The sequence below is a fragment of the Carcharhinus amblyrhynchos genome, chromosome 27 (genome assembly GCF_965287045.1).
Source record: "Carcharhinus amblyrhynchos chromosome 27, sCarAmb.v2.hapA, whole genome shotgun sequence".
NCBI lineage: Eukaryota > Metazoa > Chordata > Chondrichthyes > Carcharhiniformes > Carcharhinidae > Carcharhinus > Carcharhinus amblyrhynchos.
In genome coordinates, this window is record NC_137350.1 from 2134471 (window position 1) to 2162426 (window position 27956).

The 27956-nt window shown below is 39.3% G+C and overlaps 1 protein-coding gene across 4 annotated transcripts in view; it reads right to left on the minus strand.

Moving 5' to 3' along the window:
• Positions 1 to 27956, minus strand: part of LOC145359270 (protein TANC2-like) — a 1038666-nt gene that overhangs the window by 32331 nt on the left and 978379 nt on the right. For 3 of the 4 annotated variants that reach the window (XM_080213802.1, XM_080213801.1, XM_080213798.1), the window contains 4 exons: positions 25555 to 25730; positions 24211 to 24343; positions 9741 to 9832; positions 2235 to 2381 (listed from right to left, as the gene is read on the minus strand). In XM_080213802.1, the coding sequence (XP_080069928.1) occupies positions 2235 to 2381; positions 9741 to 9832; positions 24211 to 24343; positions 25555 to 25730 (548 nt within the window). Of the gene's footprint in view, positions 1 to 2213; positions 2382 to 9740; positions 9833 to 24210; positions 24344 to 25554; positions 25731 to 27956 lie in introns of all 4 variants that reach the window. The other variant, XM_080213799.1, reaches the window with a different exon arrangement.

Consider the following 27956-nt stretch of genomic DNA (forward strand, 5'->3'; position numbering starts at 1 on the left):
ACCTTCCAACAACTTACCCACTACAGATGTGAGGCTCACTGGCCTGTAGTTCCCAGGCTTTTCCCAGCAGCCTTTCTTAAACATTTGCCATCCTCCAATCTTCAGGCACCTCACCTGTGACTATCAATGATTCAAATCGGAGACCCGTAATTTCCTCCCTAGCCTCCCACAATGTCCTGGGATACACTTCATCAGGTCTCGAGGATTTATTTACCTTGATACACTTTAAGACTTCTAGCACCTCCTTCTCTGTAATATGTACACTCCTCGAGACATCACTATATATTTCCTCAAGTTCCCTAACATCCATGTTTTTCTCAACAGTGAATACTGAAGAGAAACATTCATTTAGGATCTCACCCATCTCTTGTGGATCCGCACATAGATGAGCTTATTGATCCTTAAGAGGCCCTACTCTCTCCCTAGTTACTCTTTTGGCCTTTATGTATTTGTAAAAGCTCTTTGATTCTCTTTTGCCTTATCTGCCAAAACAATCTTGTGTCCTCTTTTTGCCCTTCTGGTTTCTCTCTTATCCCTACTCCTGCACCCCTTGTATTCGTCAAGGGATTCATTTGATCTCAGCTGCCTCCTCCTCCTTCTTGAAAAGGGAAGCACATCACAAATAACAGGTCACCTAACTGCCCAGTCTATTGTGAAATAATGCACCCTAGAGGAGAAACCTTAAAAGAGGGGAATAAATGCAAAATGTGATTTTCTTTTAAATTGAATTTCTTTCAAATTAAATTAAATTTTAAATTTAATTGTTATTATCTCAGAAGTATTGAACTGTGCTCATTGACTCGAGCGTGCCACTATCATCAGGCAACCCCCTTTGTTAGTGTATATGTTTCAATCTACTCTACTCAGCAAAACATTCCTTTTTATAGATTCAACTGTCAAAAAATATCATCATAGCTGAAACTGGAATGAAAGGACTCAAACTCTATGCTATTTAATTCTACATCACTCTGCATCCAATTCATTTGAACAACTCAAGATGCAGTAGTGTGACATTTGGTGCATTATTGTTGAAGCTGTCAATCAGTTAGACAGTGACAGGAGCTGTTGGGTCAAACAATAGCGAAAGTCCATAATTTCCAGTTACACCCAATCCCTATTGACTGAATTAAACTGGCTTGTACAAACTAATCCAATTTCTCATGCAAAATCCTGACCATAAGGTCAATTTAAATTCAACATGATAATTCAAGCAAAGGATGCAGTTACAATTGTTATAACCTTGGATGAAGCCCATTAATATAAATTGCATCAGAGCAATCATGTAGAAGAAAATCATCCTCAGTATTGCCTGCGAATGTCGTCAGCAAGCAATTGCTTTTTGCAAGAGATGTCAGAGGCCGTAGACACTACCTGCCTGCTGATGCTCAGCCTCTACATGAAACTGATAACAATGAGGCAAAAACCTCTTTTGGAATAAATTCATTCCTGAGATAATGACATTGCAAATATTAACGGTAGCTTTTGGCAATAATATAACCTCCTTCCCTTCAGGTTACAGTACTGCTTGTGAGCACATTATAGAAGCCAAACCTGCAACTGCACAAAAACTCTCTATTGTAACCAACAGTGTTTGCTTATTGCTGCACACCTGTGATTTTCACTGCCTGATATGGATTGTGGCTGCATTAGTACATGGTTGTCATGCACAGATGCAGCTCCACTTTAATTAAGCACTGGCAGTTGAGTAAAAACCAAGCCTTGCCATTGATGCTTTCTTACAGAAATAGCAAAAACTGACTAGCATTGTTAATTATTTTGAAAGAATTATTGCTTTATAGAAAGGTACCATACGTTACTGATAACATATGGGGAATAATTTAGGATTGGTCCTCTTGGTGTAGAGCTACTTGTAATTCTGGGTCAGGTCAGGTAGAGATCAATCAATGCACACCTCATGCATTGGGGCTGATAAAGGATAAAAGTGGGCCTCTATGTCTAAAGTCCAGAAATGTGTGCCATCAATCTTAATTTGTAAAATCTACCTCATTACTAACATTTTCACTGGCATTATTGATTCTTTATGCTGCAAAGGGACACACACTAGTACACCCAGAATGGAGACAATGATGCCTATATACACGTATTGTGGTTACAATACTAGGTGAAATCTTTCATCCCAGTGAAAAGGAGTCTAATGTGTTGGGATGCTGATGATACTAGCTTTAGGGAAGCACCCTACGCTTTCTATTTACCAAAGAGGCCATTGGACATACATTCATTTTCCTCCGACATCGTGACAGGTTCAGCAATAGGGACACCTTCAGCTCCCGAAAGGTTTTCAAATCCTCTCCAAATCCTTCTCGTGGGAATTTCTTCAATGCATATTGGTATCGCTGCGCTGCTTCCTTTACTTTTCCTTTCTGAACAAAGAAGGAACAAGCATTATTTCAGACTGGGTAAATTTAAATAAAAGGCTGAATTCAATAAATTGCAGGTTTGGTAACGAGGAAGTAAGAATTAAAAGCAAATAAATAGAACTTGATTTTGGACTTAACTGGAGTCAGATCTTGAGAGTAACTGGAGTCAAATTTTAGGATTAACCAGAGGGTGGTGGAAAGATCATTTTTGGGATTATCTAGAGATACTTCTGAGATTAACTGAGGCAGATCTCTTTGGACCCCTTAAGGAGGTATTTCAAGATTTCTCAAAACAAGCTAAAACCAAGAAATAACCAATGTATGTTGTGCCAAGTAGAGTAACTGAAGCATGGAACTGCAATCAGTCCCATGCCTCAGTTATTCTCTACTTTTGGTCCTCCTTTCATCATGTGATGTTATCAGAGAATGGACTTTGACTTCCATTACTTGGTCTTAATTCATGTAAGGTTAAGCTGGACAACTCGCTACAGTAAAAAGTCTGACAACACCAGGTTTTAGTCCAACCGATTTATTTGATAGTAAACTCACAAACAAGAGTTTACTATCAAATAAATCGGTTGGACTAAAACCTGGTGTTGTCAGACTTTTTACTATGTTTACCCCAGTCCAACGCTGGCACATCCACATCACAACTCGCTACAGCCACAGGTTATAGCTGCATTGAAAATGGATTGCTTGATGTAGTGATGATTCCAAATAATAAATTGGATTCGGACTTCAATCGTAGAGTGCATTGTGTTCCCAGGAGGATTCATCTCACACTATGTGATTATGGTGCTGCTTATTCCCACAAATTCTAACAAACTATTAACATCCTGCTCAGGATCAGTAACCTGTGGTGCATTTACAATGAAACCAATTATCATGAAAAATAACCATCTAATTACAACAAGAATACTAATGTGCAATGGGGGGAGCAAATCAAACAGAAGATTAATCAGCTTTCAAGATTGACATTCTTAGATGTGAGACATCAATTTATATGCAATTCTTTAACATGCTGCACAATATGCATTGATACTTCTATACTGGGGACACCAAATGCAGACTTGCTGATTGCTTTTTCAAAAATCTCCATCCTACCCCCAAGAATTGCTGACTTCCCTGTGGCGCGTATTCTAGTTTTGTCTCCTATTTCCACACAAATCTTTCCATAGAGTCATAGAGGTTTACAGCATGGAAGCAGGCCTTTCAGCCCAACTTGTCCATGCTGCCCCCTTTTTTAAGCTAGTCCCAATTGCTCCTGTTTGGCCCATTTCCCCCAAATACATCTTACCCATATAACTGTTTAAACGATTTTTAAAATGCAAAATTGTACCCGCCTCTACTACTACATCTGGCAGTTTCTTTCAGATGCTCACCACCCTCTGGGTAAAAAAAAATGCCCCTCTGGACCCTTTTGTATCTCTCCCCTCTGACTTTAAACTTATGTCCTCTGGTTTTAGATTCCCCTACCTTTGGGAAAAGATATTGACTATTTTGCTGATCTATGCCCCTCATTATTTCATAGGGCTCTATAAGATAACCACAAGCCTCCTAAGCTCCAGAGAAAAAAGTCCCAGTCTATCCAGCCTCTCCTGAGAAGTCAAACCATCAAGTCCTGGTAGCATCCCAGCAAATCCCTTCTGTACTCTTTCTAGTTTAATAATATTCTTTCTATAATAGGGTGACCCAGAATTGTACACAGTATTCCAAGTGTGGCCTTACCAACGTCTTGTACAATATTTATAAGATGTCCCAACTCCTGCATTCAATGTTCTGACCAATGAAACCAAGCATGCCAAATGCCTTCTTCACCACTCTGCCCACCTATGACTCCACTTTCAAGGAGCTATGAACCTGTACCGCTAGATCACTTTGTTTTATAACTCTCACCAATGCTCTATCATTAACTGAGTAAATCCTCTCCTGGTTCAATCTACCAAAATGCAGCACCTCGCATTTATCTAAATTAAACTCCATCTGCCATCGTCAGCCCACTGGCCCAATTGATCAAGATCCCGTTGCAATTCTAGATAAGCTTCTTCACTCTCCACTATGCCACCAATCTTGGTGTCATCTGCAAACTTACTAACCATGCCTACTAAATTCTCATCCAAACCATTAATATAAATGACACAGGCCTCCAGTTTGAAAAACAACCCTCTACAACCAACCTCTGGCTTCTGTCATCTGGCAATTTTGTATCCATTTGGCCACCTCACTCTGGATCCCGTGAGATTTAACCGGAGACAACAACCTACTATTGATACCTTGTCAAATGCCTTGCTAAAGTCCATATAGACATATATATACCTTGTCAAAGGCCTTGCTAAAGTCCATATAGACAACATTAACTGCATTGCCCTCATCTACCTTCTTGGTTACCCCTTCAAAAAACTCAATCAAATTTGTGAGACATAGTTTTCCACTCACAAAGCCATGCTGACTGTCCCTAATCACTCCTTGTGTCTCTAAATGCCTGTAGATCCTGTCTCTCAAAATATCTTCTAACTACTTTTCCACTACAGATGTGAGGCTCACCACAGTGTAGTTCTCATGCTTTTCCCTGCAGTCTTTCTTAAACAATGGCATAGCATTTGCCACTCTCCAATCTTCAGGCACCTCACCTGTAGCTATCAATGATTCAAATATTTCTGCTAGGGGACCCACAATTTCCTCCCTAGCCTCCAACAGTGTCCTGGGATACATTTAATCAGGTCTCAGGGATTTATCTACCTTGACGCACTTTAAGACTTCCAGTACCTTCTTCTCTGTTTTACGTACAATCTTCAAGACATCGCTATTTATTTCCTCAAGTTCCCCAACATCCATACTTCTCTCAAAAGTGAATACTGATGAGAAATATTCATTTAGGATCTCACCCATCTCTTGTGGATCCGTACATAGATGACTTTGTTGATCCTTAAGAGGTCCTACTCTCTCCCTAGTTACTGTTTTGCCCTTTATGTATTTGTAGAAGTTCTTTGGATTCTCTTTTGTCTTATTTGCCAAAACAATCTTGTGTCCTCTTTTTGCCCTCCTGATTTCTCTCTTAACTCTACTCCTGCACCCTCTATACTCTTCAAGGGATTCTCTTGATCCCAGCTGCCAATGCATGTCATGTGCCTCCTTCTTCTTCTTGACCAGGGCCTCAGTATCCCAAATCATCCAGGCTTCTCTACTTCTACCAGTCTCGACCTTCACTCAAAGAGGAATGTGCTTACCCTGAACCCTGGCTAACACACTTTTAAAAGCCTCCCACTTATCAGATATCCCTTTGCCTTCCCACTGACTCCCCCAATTAACTGTTGAAAGTTGCTGCCTGATGCCATCAAAATTTAGAATATTAACTTTTGTGCCATCTTTGGCTTCTAATACTGCTCTAACCAAGCTGAATTTCCTCAATTGTACATTCCACCTAAAAACGCACAGAATTGGCCTTATCAACATCCTGTAGCTTCCTGGTCCGACTTTCGAAACTTCACTCTTCTGTTCTTGCCTGTTTCGCCCATTCAAATCTCACGTTATTTTCTACTTTGGAACTGGTTTATTCACTTCTTCTAATGTGTTAGATGCCATTCCTATGTTACTTATTTGATCTTTCAAGCTTATGTGCTATAAAGCATTTGCAGCTTTTGTAATGTTTGAGTGTTATCTATTGTCTCTCCATTTTTAAAGAGTTGCTTTAAACAGCTGAGAACAGAAAAATACATTTTTCCTCTCACTCCCCACAAGATATCATTCAAATAAGTAGTCCAGACACCCAAGAGATCCAGTTTAAGAATATAAAGGAAAGACGTTCCACACATCATGAGCAGTCTCACGTCAACAACAATTTGTGATTATATTGCATCTTTAAAATCACAAAACAATCCAAGGCTCTTGACAAAAGCATTAGTAAACAAAATCTGAACTGAGTCAAGTAGGGAGATATTAGGTCAAGTGAGCGAAAGGAAGAGGTTTTTAAGGAGGCAAGAAAAGTAGAGTGGCAGAGAGGTTTTTGGAGGGAGTTCCTGAGCTGAGGGCTAAGACAGTTGAAAGTACAACTTTCAATGGTGGAGCAACATACAAAGTTGATGGGCAAGAGGCAGAATTGAAGGTGTGCAGAGAGTTCAGGGGACTGTGGGCTGGAGGAAGTGGCATAGGTAGAGTTTGGCTTTGAAAGTCATATTAAAGTGCTGTACAGTCTTTGAAAGACAGTTGTCTGTTTAAGCAGCCCAGATTTTAACCCCTCCAGCCTAACCTATGCATCTCTATATTGCTCCCTTCCCAGCTAGCTAGTGATATTCTTTGAACAGGTTGGGGAATCAAGCAGATACAGAGGTTAGTTAATCAAAATGATTACTGGGAGCTAGTCACATTCAGTTTACTGACATATTAACTCTGGAACTAAATTGGGGAAGGGAAAGGAGGAGAAAAAAAGCATCAATGCTGGAAACCTCCAACCTCACCTGTGGCTGGGATTCCCTAGTCCCGCTGCAGTGAATAGAGTTTTGGCTGAGCACTGAATTCTCCATTCTTGCTGGCATTGAGGACAGGGCGAACATGATTGGAGAATCCTGTCCCAAGTCTTCATTCCTCAGAGTAAAGTCTTATATAAAATAAAATGCTTTTCTGCATCATACTTCACTTCAAGACAAACAGTATCTAAATTTTAGATGTAATAGATGATCATTATAAGGATATCCCCACTACATCTTCACCCTGCAAGTACTTTGCCCCCACCTTTGGTTAAATGCCACAACTTTAGTTTTTCAGAAGGATTATAACTGCACTTTGCAAGCTATTCAAATTGAACAGCCTGTGAAGGTTATCCAGGCTCTGCATCATAACCAATGGTTACAATTCTTGGCAATGGTCTATCTTATCGCGGGTTATGAAAAGCAATGTCGTACATCTTCCTTTTTATCATGTGAGGAAATGAATGCTGAGCCACCAGGTGTCAGGCTCATTTTGCAAGACAAATGGCTGATTTCACAGAAGATGCAGTGATACTAGGTGTTAGGGAAAATGCACCAGCACTCTAAGACTCATTCTCAGTGCCCTTTGTTTTGCAGCTCGCACAGTGACAAAGCAAACTGGGATACAGTGGGTACAGTCCATTGCTCCCCTCTGCAGTAGGGGTTGGTGCTCCCAATTTTAAGATATATAAATTATATATTCCCACCACCTTCTCATTCAATTTATGTAGTTCCTCTTCTTTCAATATGTCTTCATTAAATGTAAGCAAAGAGTAGACACCCCTGACTTCCCATACTTCTCCATAAGTCTAACCTTTGTTTAGTGCTCTTGGACGGTCAGAGGTCCTGATGCAGGGAATCACAGGTATGTGCACATTATACTATCACTGTGGTGGAGCACTTCATTCTATTAATAGGCTGAGGTACCTGACTAGCCCCATATTTATTTATTTAGATTAAATCTAAAATTTGATTCCAAAATGATAGGAACAAATTGGCTTCAGGCATTCCCATGGAGCATCATCTTGCCTCCCCTACCGTCCACCACCCCCCACTCCCCTCCCCTTTATCATGTAAGGATGTGTAGGACAGATGTGGTTTGAATTCCACATTTCGTAATTTAATATCACACTCCTGAGGTTGGCAAGTTTAAGAGAAAGGCAATCCAAATACACTAACCATTGACCTCTCTATATTCTGGTCATTATGAGATGGCCACTCTTTAAATAGGTTATAAAAAAGCAAGAATAGCACTGAGGTTCATTTCTAGTAGGATAGAATTGAAAAGCAGAGTTTTGTTAAACATGTACAGAACCATGGTCAGAGTTCTATTATAAAAATAGATAGACAATGGAGAGAGTGCAAAAATGATATACTTAAATTATACCAGAACAGAAAGGTTATACTCATCAGGAAAGTTTGAGGCTTTTTACTCCAGAAAAAAAGACTGAGGGGTGACTTATTTGAGGTATTTAGGTGTATAAAATCATTGGATAGAACCAGAGAAAATAAAAACCAGGAGCCAAAATTAAAAACATACGATGTAGGAGCAAGAGCGGACCATGCAGTCTATGAGCCATTCAGTAATTTCTACCTCCACACCACTTTCCTGGCCTATCCCTATATCCACTGGTTTCTTCAAGTATAACATTATCACTAATTAATCCAGTAGGGAATTCAGGAGAAACTTTTTTACCCAGAGGTAGATTAGAATGTGGAATTTGCTGCCAGAGGATGAAATGAGCAGCATAGATGAATTTACGGGGAGGCTTAATAAACTTGAGTAAAGTGACAAAGAAAAGGATAACAAAAGGTGTTGATGGGCTTAGATGAAGGAGGTTGAGAGGGAGTTCATGTGGAACACCATAATGACCTACTGGGCTGAATGTTTTACTTCTGCAAATATTAGTTTAATGCGTCCTCTGCAACATTATCCCATTTTATTTTCCACTTTTTAAAGTTCTTACAAATACTTAGCTGAAATTGTGAATTCATTTTGTATCACTGATGTAAAGAATGATAGAATTTCTGCCATAAACAGCTGTCTGAAACTATCTCTGATTGCTGATACAAACTCCAGTGTAATGGGAATGTTTTTGGAAGCATGTGATTTCAGGAGATTACATGACGAAAAATTGCAGCTCAGTGTGAAAGGATAATGTTTTTGTACTAATGTAGATAGATTGTTATTTTAATACTCTTATCAAATTTTGTAAAAATGTGATTCGCTTATCTTCCTATTTTGTTGCAGCTAGGTACCAATGCAACAAAATCGATCTTGTATTAAATTGACTCGGTGGGTTACTGGATGCATGGAATTATTGCAGAAGTGGCAGCCTCCATGAAGCAACATTATCTACGAAGGGCTAATGGATAATTTGATTGATTTATTCTGACACTTTTGAACATTAATTGATCTATTTATTTACTTTAAAAAGGCATTTCATTTCTCTCCTCACATTGTGAATGAGAAATTAGCAAATTACAACTGGAAACATGCACAAATTAGAGCTGTTCTTTGACTGCATGAAACTAAGTAGTGGCAGGCACTTATCACATATCACTGAGGTCCATCCCAATAGTGGTTTGACATTTAAATTTGGCAGCTACAACCAGAAGTACATTGCCTCAGAAGAAAGCAGGATACACAATTTAGAGTCCAACTCTCCCCCAAGCCTAGATGAAGTATGCTGCAATGAGGGCATGATGTCATAATAAAAGCTTACAAAATTTAGGGAAAATAAAGAGAGAGAAATAAAATAAACATGAATAAAGGGGAATATTCATTTTATGCAGATATTCAAAGTTAGATTTAACTTGGATTTCCTCAAAGGAAAAGGGAGTGACTCAGCCGGCTGCAGTTTAGCCCTCAAGCCAATTAATCTGTGGTTCATCTCACCTTATAAAACATGTCTCCTTCTTCCATCAGCTTGCTCAGGAGGATGATCATGATGTCCGGTTTTGAGGTGGCCATTGCCCACGTCGCTGGACCTGCAGTGCACAGGATGCATGAGGGGTAAAACACACATAATGCCAGGGTAGGAAACTGTATGAAAAACACCTATAGGAGAATGGAGGTAGAGAACAACTTTATGTTTAGGTATTGTGCCACATAACTATCATTTAAAATGGTGTCATCCTCATTTGTTGGGGGTTATAACCACTAATATTTATAAGTTCATTAAAAGCAGATTTGCTTAAAAATGAAGAAGAGCTTATTTTTGATGCATCTGTGTGTTTCAATGTAAAAAAAAATCACTTTTAAATAAAGTGAATTGGAATGTACTTTATGATTATTGCAAGTTATGGCTTAGCTGAAAACATGGGGAATTAATTTGACCTAAAAACTGCAACTCAACCACAAAACCACAACCCAATCCTGCTCTCGCTTTCCTGAGCCAAGTGGGAAAGGTCGAACAATATCCAACAACATTACTTGGACAGTTGTGAGAACTGTGCCAATTATTGTACATTAGCTTTTGTGACCTGTCAAACTAGTGTGCAACTTATATGCTGGTGGAAGTGTTTTCCTGCCTGTGTGCTTTTCACCAGTGTAAGTACAATCTGTTGTCTTGCACTAAGGATTTGTCTTCATTAAGAATGGAAATTGAGACTTTGATTACAGATTTAGCTGAAAGCTTTTTAATATTCAACACAAAAAAGCGACTTTGATTTCACTGGTCTTTTTGACAGGTATTTGCATAAAGGTCTTAGAAGCAAAAAGGCACTCCTACCACTTTCTCTGGTGCACTGGTTAAGAGGATCATAATCTTTTTGGTGCAAAAAGGCCATTCAGCCCATCCAGTCTGCAGTAGCTCTCTGATAGAGCATTCCACCTAGCCCCATTCCACTGCCTTATTCCCGTAACCTTGCACATTCTCTCTTTTCAATTCAGTTTCCTTTTAAAGACTTCGATCGAGCCTGCCCACCACCCTTCCAGGAAGTTCGTTTCCCATCCACCTTCTGGGTGAGATTTATTTTCCTCGCATCATTTTTATTCCTTTTGCCAATTATTTGAATCTGTGCCCTCTAGTTCTTGATGCTCTTGAAAGGGAATACTTTCTCATGTTCCTCAGAATCTTAAATATTTCTATCAAGTCTCCTCTCAGCCTTTCTTTCTCTGAAGAAAACATTCCCAATCTCTCAAAACTATCCTCATAGCCACAGCTCATTATTCTTGGAGTTACTCTAGTGAATCTCTTCTGTACTCTATCTAATGTCTTCATATACTTCCCCAAGTATGGTTCATATAGCAAGGTGCAGTACTCCAGACGAGGCCAAACTAGTGTCTTATCCAAGTTCAACATGATCTCCTTACTCTTCCACTCAACATCTCTATTAAGAAAACCTTAGATATTTTTGCTTTATTAAACTACTCTCCCGACATTCCCTGCCATTTTCAATGATTTATGTACATATACACCCAGGTGCCTGTTTCTACACCTTGTGCAAAACCTCTTTGTGCACTACTTTAACAATGTCATATAAATGGGTTAAAGATTTGCTAAATTCACAGGGACAGAATTTTTACAGAAGTGCATTAACCAGTATGTTAAAAGTTACACTCAGTGAGTCTTCAATCCTACTGTGTCAAATGGTCTTTGGAATTACTTTTATAATATCACATTATAATATTATGCATTGATATATCATCTTGTTGCACCTCAACTGACAAGTTTATTTTATAGTAGGAGGCTACTGGGAATATTGAATATAACCATTTGAAACACAAGCTGTAAAGCCAGTAATAAAAGCTATATGGCTTCAATGTAACTTAAAATCATCACCATAAGATTCAATTAAATGGGTCATTGCTCAGTCTTGAAGGGGAGAACACAAAGAACAAACAAAGATAAGCAGCAGTGGCTGGAAGGCAGAGAAATTTGCAGCTTTTGGGCAGATCAGAATGAAAATATATTGCATTGATGCTTCAATCCCAATTTAGGCAGAGAGATCACCGGATTCAACTGGTCCCTTGAAAGCAGCCTAGGCATTATTCCGTTTAACAGAAATAGGAAATGGCCAACTGTAAACCCAGTGCTGATTCAGGTGGGTGGTGATCACAAAATTACTGGAATTCTCAAACAACTGCGTACATGAACATGTTCCAAAGATGTGACGTATAAAGTAGTAGTATAATTTTAAAAATTACAGCACAGTCTATAACAGCCAACATCACTACACCATGGGATGATACCTTTAAACCAGCTTTTGGTAAATTTTGCACTTGTCATGGGAGGTATGCAGCATTGGGAAACATACTTTTTCTCATTTCAGGCATCTAAAGTTGATGTGAATTTACATTGTTAACTTGGGGAGCCAGCAAATATAACTAAACATATTGCTATACTTTTATGTCATTTTGGTTTCCTGATATAAAACAGACCTAATATACATTAAGAGGGTTCTAATTATGTGAGTAAACTATGTCCACATAGTCCACTCATTCTCATTAAAACAAGGCAATAAGATTAAATGTGATTCTTGATTAGTGATCTGGCACAATGCAATGGATGCTGCACTAACACCCACTACCCTTTTTTTATAGCATTCTAAATGCAGTAAAACAATTTTATATCATCATTTTGACACTATGCTAAAGCTGATATCATGAAGTAGATGGACTGAAACAAAAATACTGTATTCTCAAAAACATGCTGAATTTGGATTTAAGGCCAGTGGTTGTGAGATATAATTTCGGCGCTAGTCTGTTTTATCTTTACAGCAATGATGAGGCTAACCAGCTTTCCATGAAAAATCTTAATCAGAAGCTAAAAAATAAATATGCAGCTGATTGAGAAAATTATAGTGTAAACAAAAGAAGAATATTACAGCACAGCAACAGGCTCTTCGTCCCTCCAACCCTGCACCGACCATGCTGCCCGACTGAACTAAAACCCCCTACTCTTTTGGGGACCATACCCCTCTATTCCCACCCTATTCATGTATTTGTCAAGATGCCCCTTAAAAGTCACTATCGTACCTGCTTCCACTACCTCCCCCGGCAGTGAGTTCCAGGTATCCACCATCCTCTGTGTAAAACACTTGCCTCATACATCTCCTTTAAACCTTGCCCCTTGCACCTTAAACCTGTGCCCTCTAGTAATTGACTCTTCCACCCTGGGAAAAAGCTTCTGACTATCCACTCTGTCCATGCCTCTCATAGTCTTGTAGTCTTCTATCAAGGTCACCCCTCAACTTCCGTCGTTCCAGTGAGAACAAACCAAGTTCCTCCAACCTCTCTTCATAGCTAATGCCCTCCATACCAAGCAACATCCTAGTAACCTTTTTCTGTACCCTCTCCAAAGCCTCCACATCCTTCTGGTAGTGTGGCAACCAGAATTGAACATTATAAGCGCAGCTAACTAAGGTTCTATAAAGCAGCAACATGACTTGCTAATTTTTCAACTCAGTACCCCAGCCGATGAAGGCAAGCATGCCATTTGCCTTCTTGACTACCTTCTCCACCTGCGTTGCCACTTTCAGTGACTTGTGTACCTGTACACCCAGATCTATCTGCCTATCAATACTCTTAAGGGTTCTGCCATTTACTGTATATTTCCTATCTTTATTAGGCCTTCCAAAATATATTACCTCACATTTGCTTGGATTTAACTCCATCTGCCATCTCTGTGCCCAAGCCTCCAACTGATCTATATCCTGCTGTATCCTCTGATGGTCCTCATCGCTATACCCGCAAATCCACCAACCTTTGTGTCATCCACAAATTTACTAATCAATACAGTTACATTTTCCTCCAAATCATTTATATATATTACAAACAGCGAAGGTCCCAGCACTGATCCCTGAGGAACACCACTTGTGGAGATGCCGGCATTGGACTGAGGTAAACACAGTAAGAAGTCTGACAACACCAGGTTTAAGTCCAACCAATTTATTTGATGGTAAACTCACGAGCTTTCAGGGTTTGCCCTTCGTCAGGTGAATGGAGAGTTCTGGCCTCAGACAGAGCATATAACAGCACAGACAGTTTACAAATTACTGATTAGAATGCGAATCTTTACAACTAACCTGCTATTCAAGTCTTAAAGATGTCGACAATGTGAGTAGAAAGAGCATTATGCATAGGTTAAAGAGATGTGTATTGTCTCCAGACAGTACAGTAAGTGAGGTTTTGCAAACCCAGGAAAGTCATGGGGGTTACAGGTAGTGCGACATGAACCCAAGATCCCGGTTGAGGCCGTCCTCGTGTGTGCGGAACTTGGCTATCAGTCTGCAGCACAGAGTCGCTGAGCAGAGACTGATAGCCAAGTTCCGCACACACGAGGACGGCCTCAACCGGGATCTTGGGTTCATGTTGCACTACCTGTAACCCCCATGACTTGCCTAGGTTTGCAAAACCTCACTTACTGTACTGTCTGGAGACAATACACATGTCTTTAACCTATGCATAATGCTCTTTCTACTCACATTGTTGGCATCTTTAAGACTTGAGTAGCAGATTAGTTGTAAAGATTCGCATTCTAATCAGTAATCTGTAAACTGTCTGTGCTGTTATATGCTCTGTCTGAGGCCAGGACTCTCCATTCACCTGATGAAGGGCAAACCCCGAAAGCTTGTGAGTTTACTATCAAATAAATGGTTGGACTTAAACCTGGTGTGGTCAGACTTCTTACTGTGAAGACCACTTGTCACAGCCCTCCATTCAGAAATGCACCCTTCCACTGCTACCCTCTGTCTTCTATGACTGAGCCAGTTTTGTATCCATCTTGCCAGTTCATCTCTGATCTCATGTGACTTCACCTTCTGTACCAGTATGCTATGAGGGACCTGTCAAAGGCTTTACTGAAGTCCATGTAGACAACTTCCACTGTCCTACTCTTATCAATCATCTTCATCACTTCCTCAAAAAACTCAATCAAGTTCGTGAGACACGACCTCCCCTTCACAAAACCATGTTGCCTCTTACTAATACATCCACTTATTTCCAAGTGCAAGTAAATCTTGTCTCAAAGAATCTTCTCCAATAATTTCCCTACCATTGACGTAAGACTTACCAGCCTGTAATTACCTGGATTATTCTAGCTACCCTTCTTAAACAAAGGGTCAACATTGGCTATTCCCCAATCCTCTGGGACCTGTGCTGTAGGCAGTGAGGATACAAAGATTTCTCTCAAGGCCCTAGTAATTTCGTCCCTTGCCTCTCTCAGTATTCTGGGGTATATCCCATCAGACCCTAGGGGCTTGTCTACCCTAATGTTTCCCAAGAATCTCAGTATCTCTTCCTTAACCCTGTTGGCCAATGACTTTTCGTGACCTCTTTTATCCCTCCGTATTCTTAGTCCTCCTTACTCTTACTCCTTGCTTAAGTTTCTTTCTACCAAGGCATCTAGTTTGGATTTGATTAACAACTCAACATTATAATTTGTTTCACTGACGTCCTTACAAGTGTTGCAAACAGCAGCCGTAATGATTATTTTTATAAGGATTTTCAATGACTCAGTCACACATAAATGTCTGTGTTAAAAAGGCTGTGAGACTCTTGCATCTACATGTGACAAATCTGGATGGGACTATGTTACTTGTGGAAGTGCTCAGAGCAGAGATAAATCTCAAGGATTTGAATCACTGGCCCCTTAAGATCCACATGTCATTTCAGACAGCCATCAATACAGTGCTGCGTAAATTAAATGAGCAATTGCGTGTAGCACTGGTGCCTGGTTCTGCGACAATAATCTCTGCGGCCAAAAGGGCAGGGGATCATATTGCAGAGACTGCTCTCAAACTTGCATACTGATACTCTGTAATATGAATTAATTTAGATTTATGGAATGTTAGCTATTTTACATTCAAAAGCTTTCTTCAAAATTGTGCAGGGGATCATTAGAAACCAGTATGAGTATTCATTGTCTCAGAGTTTGGCAAAGGTGGGTTTAATTGAGGCATTCATGAGGGCATTAGATGATTACTTGAATATAAACAATGTGCAGGGGTGCGGGGAAAAGGCAGGGGAATGGCACTAAGTCATGATATTCGTTTAGACAGAGTGCAAACACAAAGGACCATAACAATTCTGTGATTCTGCGAATTTACATTAATGCAGAAGAGGAAACAATGCAAGAAAGAGCAGATATTAAAGTTTTGGGAATTATTTTATAGATGAAGCAGTTACTGCAATTGAGAAAAGCTGAAAAAAGCAAAAGGAAAAACTTGCATTTATAGAGCGCCTCATCATATCCTCAGGACCTGCCAAACTGCTTTGCATGAGCAATTACTTCCGAAGTATAGTGATTGACGTTAGTAAATTTGACAGCCAATTTGCAGACAACTAGAACTGCTAATGGGATTAATTAGAACAGACAACAGCATTATGATAACCATGGCATCAATACAGTGGTTGATGGTGTCCATAATGTTCATTATTACAATCAATCCAAATAGAGAATATTTATAGCCCTGAATCACAATTTATGTTGTTGTTTACCAGATAAGTTGTCCTCTACAACAATCCTATTGGTTGTTTTCATTAGGGGTGGATAAACAAAAAAAATCTTTCATGCTGTCCAGACTAAACTGAAGGAAGGCAAAAAAAAATCAAATCATCAGAATGTACCTCGAGGACGACTTGGGAGTGTTTGACAACCTTTCCAAGTGATGAAGAAAGGAGAAAAAGGGAAGGGTTTTTTCAAAAAAATGTGAAGATGAAAAACAGAAAGAACAAAAAATAGCAGTGAGCAAGCAGCAAAGCTAGTGCACCAGCAAATCATTGTACAAAAACACAGCACATAAGAGGAATTTGTGAAGCCAGCAGCAGACACACAGAAAGCTACCTAAAGCACACAGTTACGTCTAGAAGCAGCAGTCCCAAGGCTGGAAGAATCCAGTGGATATGGGAACCTGGGTCTCAAGATTGTTTTAAAATATAGATCCTAGTTGCTCTAACATACATGTAACGTATGCACAGATGTAAAATACAAACACAAAAAAATTGCACCAATTGTTTTCACACCCAGAAATTTGATCCAACATACGCTTAATTGAGATTGAGGTCCCCACATAAGCCTACAAACAACAGCAATGGTCTATTTCTGATACAACTTCCACTTCTACTTTTGGGATTGTACATTTTAACCATCTGACAAAAAACATGTTATGGTTAATTCTGGGTTTGGAAATGTGGCTAAACATCAGCGATCAGATTCATCTTCTTTTAGGTTCACCATCACTAAATTGCAGCAAAATGTACAAGAACACTCAAAAATAGGAGAGGTTTGAATATCGAAAAGAAGCCCCAGAAATACAAGAAGAAATAAATTACTGGTTAATGGATAACCAATTGAATACCTATTATGTTCAATGGTAGATTTCCATGTGTTAACATCAACGGCAAACCAAACCAACAATGTATATATTTTTTCATCAATATAGCTGGAGTAAAGAATTGTTCATTCCCCTTCCTGTCCCCACCAAAGATCTAACAAAAAGATCAGTAATATAGTTTATGAAGTCACCAACTTTCATTTCCCGAAATACTTGGACTTGAAAGCGACAACTGTTCTTTCAGGTTTAATCTTGAATTGAGAGGTTTCTCAGCAACTTTCAGTGCAGAGAACACTTTACAACACAATAAATAAAGAAAAAATATTGGAACAACATTAGCTGTTTTTCACTCACTTCAGGAAAACAGAGCCAAGTTCCCTTTTTAACTTCTCATGGCTCAAACAGCAGGAAAGATACGTTGCTCTGCAACCAATCCACTTCCTAAATATTGGCTTTATTGTGACTATTTGCTAAACTCCTGATAAACAATGATGTTGCAGCATCGAAATATTCAATGGTTTCTTAATGAAATTCCAACATTGTCAATACAATGTTGGATTATGGAAAAAAAATCCAGCTCCATTCACTGCACTACACAAGAATGATAACATGATATCAAAGTTGTCATATCATATAAACAGATCTAAACATACAATGTTAAATGTTTCTTCAACAGGGTTGAATAAAAATGTCAAGGTTTAACACTTTGTGAGATAAGTTTATGATCTAGGTTATCAAAGTCTTCCAGAGATTTCAGCATCATTGTTAATGATCATTACATCTATTAGTTAGGTTTAGAGAACCATACTAAAGATTAAGATGATAGTTTTGGAAATATTCAGCTGTATGAAGAAAGAGCAGCATTATTTTCATTACTGCGGAGATCTTCTCTCACGTGCACCAGTTTTGTTAAAAAAGTGAAAGTTGGAAAGAATAGCACAGGGAAGCATCTTCATCCTCTTGTAAAGGACAGAGGCATGGATTTTACTATCAAATTGCATGGTCTAGAAGATCAGGATGTTATTAGAATGGAGTGGTTCCTTATTTTGTTCATAAAAACACTACTGGCAAATTACACAATCCTTTAGAAAAAAACTGCTTTTGTTACAAACGCCAGCAAAACATATGCTGTGCCTTCTGAAAAATTTGCTTGTTTCACACAAACTTGGGAACTTTCAAAGGCTGCATTGAAGATGCATCCAAGAGTTTAGTGATGGAGACTTGCATTGAATAATGTTTCTGCCACTGGTCACATACATCACTTAATTCCTTAAGTACCCAAGGTAAACAGACCAACAGGGATATATAACTTTGATCCATAACTGTAACCAGAGTAGAGTAGAGAATATAAATTCATGGATATCTGTCACCAAGCGAGCATTTACAATGCCCTCTGAACTTCTGTGCTTCAACTCCCTTCTTCACTTTTAAGAGTAACAACTTAGATTGGGAATTCAGCACAATGCAGGATCAAATCTCCATCAGTTAACTCTCTGATACTTTCTTACCAGGCATGCTACCACTGTACAACTTTGACACAATCATTATGTCATGGTGACCTGCCCAAGGACAGGTATTTTGTTCACTTCTTAAAACTTCACAGTCTTGTGTTTTCCCCTTCAGTTGCTCAAATGAGCAATGTGATTAGGGAAAAAATACATGAGGTTGTTTGCCAATGCCTTTCTCATGTGTGCTTAAAGGAAACACAAGTCCTCTTCCCAAAGGATCCTCTATCTTTAAGTAGCTGTTTAGACAATCACTACGCACTATGCAAATCTGTAAACATTATTTTTTGACAGATTTTGTTTGGAGGTTTTGGGGTTGCAATTTGCAACAGGCTTAAGTAAATTATACAATTAGGGAGGATGTATAACCCACTATTAGAAAATTTATAGCTCCTCAGGCCATTAAAGAACCTATGAAATATGCACAGTTAATAAATATGTCATGTGGATCTTTTACACTTGTCTCTCTAACGGTCCACGGGTTTGATAATGGTTCAGGATGCAAAGTATCTGCTCCTTGGTTACTCAAAATGTTTACATCATCAAGAAAATGGGAAACAAATGAGATTGTTTTCTTTTTATTGTCTCATATTAAATCTTTATCTTTGATCTAACCAGTCTTTAGTACACAGCTTAACTTTCATCTATATTTGCTAACCAGATGCAGTCATGTACTGCACATTCAAATGTTGATTCATATGTTAAGTATTAAACTCCAGAAGAACGTATGTAGCAGCAAACTTTCATGCAAAATGACATCACTGACAGATATTTGATCAAGACTGGTGCAACATACACAGTGTGAATGCACAGATGAAAGACAAATGGATTTTCAAAGTAACATTCAGCAATTAATGGTACAATGAGGGGAAAATTACAAATTGCCTTTCAAAGATTTTGTTCTTTTCGCAGAAATCAAATTAAGATAAATTAAACTCTGATTCATGCATAGAAATGAATGGGGTCATTTCCAATACATTCCTATCATCATGCATTTCATATCCAGAAGCGTGACAAATAGTGAGGATCATACAAATTAGCTGCAACAGGACATAGAAAGACTCACAGAATGGACAGACAAGTGGCAGATGGAATTTAATACAAGGATGTGTGAGAGATGCATTTTGGCAGAATAAATTAGGGACAGGGAACAACATTGGACTAAGAAAATTAGCTGCTGAAACATGCTTTGAGGAGGGGATGGGAAAAAGGGAACGATAGGAAGTACTGATTGTTGAGCTGAGACTGAGTAGTTAAGTGAGAGGACAAGGTTAGGATTGTGTGGCTGCTGCACAATCAAATACACATTAAGGTTAGTCTCTGGTGTAAGGTACAGGAGGATTATTATCATAATGAGATTGCTAGTGCCTGTGGAAATATACTCATGTATTAGTCATCATATTCATGAAAAACAGAGCAAAACTGTAGGATGTCAGGATAAGAATAATGTTACACTTCAATTGAACACTCTACAAAGGAGTGAAGACATATATAAAACAAAAATCCTTGAAAATCTACTGTAAAAGCACAGTGGTTAGCACTGCTGCTTCACAGCGCCAGGGAACTGGGTTTGATTCCCGGGTCGGGTCACTGTCTGTGTGGAGTTTGCACATTCTCCTCGTGTCTGCGTGGCTATCCTCCGGGTGCTCCGGTTTCCTCCCACAATCCAAAGATGCGTGGGTTAGGTTGATTGGCCATGCTAAAAATTGCCCCTTACTATCCTGAGATGTGTAGGTTAGAGGGATTAGCAGGTAAAATATATAGGGATATGGAGGGTATGGTCTGGGTGGGATTGTGGTCAGTGTAGACTCGATGGGCTGAAGGGCCTCTTTCTGCACTATAGGATACTATGATTCTATGAAATCAACAGTTTGCTTTCCTGCCCACCAATTTGAAGCAACATTCAGGGAGACTGAGGAATTCTTCTAGACTGAAGTAAATGTGCAATCTGGTTAATCATGCAACATTCCTTGGATCTAGACTCAGGCAACTTGAATGGAAGTCTCCCTGGGTCATGACTTCTGAGCTGCATATAAAGATTAATTAACTTTCACATGCGTGAGTTGTGGGTGCTTATTCGAAAACACGAGGATCCAATCCATTGGATTTTATTATTATTTAATGATAACTTCTAGAAAAGATGAGGTTGTATGAAGGTTCACTTAAAACTTCGTCTAACAGAGTTTAGGTTCCCCCAGGTACCAGTGAACAAACAAAGGCATGAAGCAGGCCCGGTGCCAAATAATTAATTAGCATCTGAGTGGGACAGTGGTTAACACTGCTGCTAGGGACCTGGGTTCTATTCCAGCCTTGGGTGACTGTGTGAAGTTTGCACATTCACACCGTGTCTGTGTGGGTCTCCTCCGGGCATTCTGGTTTCTTCCCATAGTGTGCAAAAGTGTGCAGGTTAGGCAGATTGGCCATGAAAAAATTGCCCCTTAGTGTCCCAAAATGTGTAGGTTAGAGGGATAAATACGTGGGGTTATGGGGTTGGGGCCTAGGTAAGATATTCTGTTGGAGAGTTGGTGCAGTCAATGAGCGAATGGCTTTCTTTTGAACTGTAGTGATTCTACGATTTGTCCAAAGAACAGATTTTGTGAGGGATGATTAGAAAAATATGGACTCTTCGCCGTAAAAGATGCCACAGAGAGGGAATCCTGCAAAGGTGCAGATTATGTTCGCTGACAGAAAGTTTAATTATAACTACCTAAAACCACACTGCAGGACATGAGCACAAACTGGGAAAAGGCAAGTTCAGCAGTTATGTTGGGAATCACATCTTCACAAAAGGAATTATTAATATTTGGAATGGCATCCTGAGTAAGATACTGAAAGTTCAATACCCTGGCTTATTCAAAAAGGCAGTCAAATGCTGTGATGAGAAGATCCTATGAAAAGATGGGCTAAATGGCCTCCTGAACCTGTATTTTATCTTGTGTTCTTTAAGCAGTTTGTCATTTTTAGTTTATTAAAGTCCAAATAAGTCTACAAAATATGCTTTACAGTCAATGGTACAGATCAAATCCATCACTCCATATCAGAAAAGTTTGAAGTTAATTTAATCCCAGAGGAAAAGAATAGTGCAGGAAGGAGACAATTTAACAAAGGAAACCCCCTGGCTATATAAAGATTAAATAGGTGGAGCCAAATATATGGGCACTGATGAAATGATTTGCACATGGAGGCTTCAAAAAAAAAGTGGAACTTTATGTAGCACCAAAAAAGATTAAACCTGTGTTTTCTTGCAACATTTGTGAAAGATGTTTGAGAAACTTGCCACAAGCAGAATTGGATTCCAACTCCTTTACCTGCCTATGGTAAGGGAGATTGTCCTGCATGAATGTGATACTAGGAAGAACGAACTTTCATCTGTATGGTTCCATTTCAGCTGCTTATCCTGTGTACGTTTTGAAATATGATCATGGTTATATAGATTTTTTTTGTGTGGAGTTATTTACAACAGTAGTCGCTTTCAAATTTACCCTGCAAATATTGATACACACCTGTTGATCACTGGCCTAATGTCCAAAAGACTATGCCATGTATGCAAAGGAAAACAGTGCTATCATTGCAGAAAAAGTTTTTATTAGTATACAGCAACAGAAATAAAATGTGTTAGTAAGTCAACAAATACAGATAAGTACAGAAAGCTAATGACAGAAGGACAGAAATCTGATAATCTTATGGATCTAATGATGCGTGGAACTGCAGTTGATTTCCATCCACATTCTCACCATGGTGTTAAGCATCAGATCAGATTATACTGAAGGATGTAATAAGATCAAAGAAGTGTCCAAATTTCTGTCTAAGGGCCATGTGCAGCCCTTCGGCCCTCAAAGCCCTGAAATTTCGTACTATTTGTGTTCATAGCCCTTACTTGCTGATTTGTCCTTTTCAACTCTGTGAACCTGGAGATTGGAAAAGGTTGTGACTAGTACTATTCGGATATTGGTAGTCAATTCTTGTGTCGGATTCAAGATTTCTTGGTGTCAACAAGTCAATTGGAACATACATTTCAACTTCATATTTGGCCCCCAAGGCTGCATAGCAAAAATGTTAGTGACCCATACAAACTTGAAGTTTGGACACTCTTGTTCAGGAGTAAAATAGCAACACGAGGTTGGCATTAGAGCATAAGTCTGGAAAAGCAAACAATATTGAAGAAAACAGGGAACCATCACCTTTCCCAGAACCATGTATCTTTAAATCATCTTCCTCCTAGTGATGTTAGCCAGTTCACAGTAAAGTAAAACATTTTTGTTTCTCTTCTCTCTGAACCTCTTCTAAATGCTTGGGCATTTAAGACATTTCAGTCAATCTGAACCAAAGTTTTATTACCGAGTATTCAATATGTCCAATATATTTTATTTCAGATTTAAAATCTAGTTTAAAATAAGGAGGTGGACAATACTCCATATATTTTTATACAATCAAGGCTTTTTGATAAGTAATTTCCAATGGTTTCATGTAATCTGCCACAAAGTGGCTTTATTGGTGACTGTTTCTCCCAGTCTCAGAGCCAGGCACCATATTCACACCATCTCCAGCAAAATGTAACAGCTGGGAATTTCACACGTAACCACCCAGAAAAACCTTCCTTGATTATGGCGAATTTTTGACAAAAGGTCCTTCTCAGGTTAGAGTTCTATGTATGCTGGCATCCTTTCATTTAGCCCCTAACTGTGCTATCATTTCATCTCTGAGCTTTGTTTTTCTGCAGCAGTATTGTCTCACTGTCATTCTTTCCTGTACCAATAGATATTCATTCACAGGCCGTGGGAGACATGTGGACGTGAGAAAATAATATCAAAAGATTGATATCTCAAAACAATTATTTAAAAACTGGAAGATTAAAGCCTTGTGACCTCTGGAAATTTATCCATCACTGTTTTAATTCCTGATGATCAGTGGCTCTGAATAGAAGAGGTTCATTTGGACTCAGCTGACAAATATTAAAATTCATAACTGTGCTTTACATGCTTAAGTTTTCTGAACAGATATCTTGATCAAAAAATCCCAATTATGTTAATCTACTTATCAAATTATGCTGCTGTACCTGTTTCAGGTATAAAGTTTGAGATAAGCTAGCATCCCATTTATCTTACTAATTTTAAGCCTATAAATAAGCTCCTCTAGGTTTCCTGTCACAGCATGACAGACCCGGTCTGGAACATCAGCATCCGTATATCGTCATGTTTTACAATGCTGAAACTCAGTGGCTTCAAGGTCAATGCACTGTATATTACAATAAGATGCATGAAATTGGAGTCTAATTTAGCGCTGATGAAACTACGATCACAGGTTACTTTCAAATGTGACACCAAAGGCTGTGGGTGCTGCTCCATATTAATATTTCCAAGATAGAGGAGTAATCTATGAATATTAATGAAATTTGAATGAGTGATTCTCAAAATGTATGCAGTGATTCTTTGAAATATCTCTTGCAGAAGTGAATAGAACTTTACTTTGTCCCTTAAAAGACAATTCCAAACCTACTCTTCCACTTTAACGGAAAATGTATCTTTTCCAATAACTCGAATGGTATTCATTGCAGGGTGGAAGGACTGTCTCTAAGAGGCCTACCTATCTTGGCTCCTTTCTTCAGGAGGGTGACCACCACTGCTGTATTGCGGCACCCCACTGCTCTGTCCAAGGGTCTCATGCCACTGTAGTCCACATGTTCAATCATTGCTCCATGATCCACGAGATACTGCACCTAATGTAAGAAAAAATATGTCAAGAACTTAAATATTCTTGTAGTCTTAGATCCAGCAATTAATACTTTGGTCAATAACTGAAGGATACATGGACATCTGGAAAATAACACATATGTATCTTTCATAGTTTTGCCAATTCTCAATTTTCATTGCCAAAATGTAGAAGTTAATGTGCAAGGGGCAGGAAACAGAAATTTATACGTGATGGTAGAAACTGGAATAACATACAAGAAATGGGGACATACAGGAGTAGGGTAACTGAATATCTTGATTGCTATCTCTTTCGCAAATATCCAATCCCTCCACCACCCACCAACAGCGACAGCAGTGTGTACCATCTACAAGATCCTTAGGCAGCACCTTCCAACCCAGAAAGCATGTGGTGCTATTTGAACAAAGAACAACACAGCACAGGAAACAGGCCCTTCGGCCCAACAAAATTTGCAAAGATTATTTTTGAGAAGTCTGGAAATCCTCACTGTACAATACACCTTGTTTGCCATACTCTTCTGCCCTTTTCTAAATATTTTGGTTCTGAGTCAACAATTTGCAGATCATTTCTGCATACCATTTCTGGTTAATGGAATAATGGATTGATAAAAAAAACACATTAACCACTCTGCAGCTTTAGAATATCATTACATAATCTCCTCTCCTCATAAATACACAACGTTGTTTGCAACCATTTTAAAATCTCTCTTAAATTGAGGTGCAGATGGAACAGTGGGTGCTGTTAATCTTCACATTTAGATTACACTTCTCCACTAGACCAAGGAGCTTACAAGGTACTGCCTGCATGACCAGTGCTGGAGAGCGCAAAAATGTTGCTATTTTTAATTACTGATTAAGATATTTTTCACAGTGAGAAGTAGTATCAGTTTTTATGGTTTTATCTCATTAGCATATTCGACGAGCTTAGCGGTTTAAAATAAAAGGGCAGCAGGAACAAGTTGGGCCGAAGCGCCTGCTTCTGTGCTGTAAACCTCTATGACACTGAGATGTTTGAAAACAGGTTAGTGGAGAGGCAGACTAATAATCCATTAATTGAAGTAATCTAGTGACAGTGTTGATTTCCACACCCCTATCCCTCCACTCTGGCTTGGCTGTAGGAAGAGGGAATGCAGAGAGTAATTCTAGGATACCAAAAACAAACTACAATAAACATTTATATCATAGAAAGTTAAAGTATTCACATATGTGAGATACGTACAACATCAGCATCACCATAAAATGCAGCAAGATCCAAAGGAGTCCGTCCATTTTTATCTGCATGGTCTGTGGCAGCACCTCTTTCTACCAAGGACTGAACCACTGGCAAATGACCCTTCAGACATGCCCAGCTGAGGGCAGTTAATCCTTCTTTATCCATCAGAGAAAGTGCTGCTCCTGTAGATCACAGAGAACATGCAATACACAATTAAAAGGTGAGCGGCATCCAGCAGACATCTCAGTCTTCATTCACAACTGACAGTGTAAAATACACTAGTGGCTGTTTGTACTGAAACATTCGCACTTTGTTTGTATTTCGGGTTCTGAAACATTAACATACACTGGCTACGCTGGCCTATTCAGAAAAACAAATCAATTAAGAAAACATACAGAACATTTCTGGAGTTTGTCTGCTCAGCTCCCTTGCAATGGCACTGGTTATTAGCTTCTTTTTCAGGCCATTTGAAAAGTGATCTGATTCTTTGGTTAATGGAATGTTTACAGTCAACATGTTTAACAAGCACAGTAAATCATTCCATTTCAGGTTATGTCAAATATTAACATATAGCCTGGTGTTGGTTTCAGGAAAGGCTGAGTTTGCAAACACCACAACTACAAGAAGGTGTACTTTAAGACGGGAGTGGGATAGCTGGCAGCGAGGACTATACAATTGGAAAACATGCCAGCCTACCCACGTCAGCTGAGACACTTTGGATAGAATATTGAGGACTTAGTCCCTGATGAAATGGCAAGACCATTTCTGGGTTAGCAATCCAATCATCTGACTAGAGGGTCTTTCCAATTGAATTTTGCGGTGCAACCAATGAAGAGACTATCTCTGAAATGGACATTCATGAACGTGGTGCAGACTGGATGAGGTGTTAGAAACCCAAATGAGGGCTTAATATTTAAAGGGACACCAGCAACACTCACAATACCATCACTGTGTTCAGTGGGTTGCTCATTTGCACATGCAAATAGTGAAGGATAATGGGAAGGCAGATGGAAAAGGGCATCACCTCGATTGTAAGACGCATCACTTGAGGTGACGATGCAAACAGTGTGCACAGGCAGATGGTTTTTCCAGAAGATAGCAGGAGGAAGGTGGGCAACCAGCCTCACCATAAAAGGCATGGTTAGACTTGCAGAGGTGGTGAGTAAAATTTCTTCTCTCAGAGAGAGTCAATAATCTTTGGGATTCTCTTCTACAGACAACAGTGGTGATTGGGTCACTGTATACATTCAAGGTTGATTAAAACAGAATTTTGATGAATAAAGGTGTTAAGGATGATGGGAGACAGGCAGGAAAGTAGACAAGGCCATGATCAGATCAGCCGGAGTCTTATCGAAGGACAGAGCAGGTCCGAGGAACTGAATGATTTCTCTTGCTACTATTTCTTATTTATCAATCTTTCTAGTAGTTATATACTGTACAAGCGGCACGATGAACGAGTGGAGTCCCTTCTTATTCATGAATTATCTTTGATCCACCTTAATGGCCAGATGGGTTCAATCAGCTGCCCTCTGCACCTGAGGAAATCCTACCAAGGAGGCAAATCCCGTACCTGTCTCGGCCTGACTGTCTGCATTTTGCAAATGTGACAGTCAGATGTGCTCACATACAGCGCATACGTCACCTGAATTCTAAAGCCCAAGCCTGGCAGAATCTGGAAGGAGATCAACTGCGACCTTTAATGCTCCAGGCACTGGAGGTCCAGCTGACCTTTGAGGATGGAGATCATCATCTAAAAAGCTGCATATATCCTTGAGCATCCGCCTTCTGCACACTGCTACTTTGAATGGTCATGAAAGCTGGACCTTTGCTGAAAAGCTTTTAGGTGAGGGTAATAACTTCTGCTTCTCGTCCCTCGTCAATGCCTCTATACTGCTCTCCTCTCTGTGGCTGAATGTGTTGCTTGTCCTATTGCTCCTCCTCTGGCCACTGAATATGTGGGCACCCATACCTAGGTATGCCATTCAATTCAGCAGTATGTACAGGCCAGTTGCCCTGCTAGTTTATGCTGATGCGAGGCACCTGAATTGACACTCACAACACTTGTTATATTACCCATTTTAGAATGATGATTCCGCAATATCAGGTCTCTGACTATGTAAGAGGTCATTCTTGTTGCCTGTCAATTTTAATTGGCAATAGTTTCCTGCTGCGTAGCCTCGTCAGCTAAGTTGTCAAGGTGTTGATATAGCTTTGGGTCTGTGTAAAGTTTATAAAATTTAGTTGGAATAGAAAATTTGGGACTACCTGTCCTTTTCATCTCCTTAATTGGCTACTTGCTATTGCCAGACGGGTAGTTGCTGTGAGTAAAAGCACAAAAGCTGGGAACATGTTGTGGAATCAATTTACAATCTAAATTTACAAGTATCCGATCCCCAAAGATATCTTCA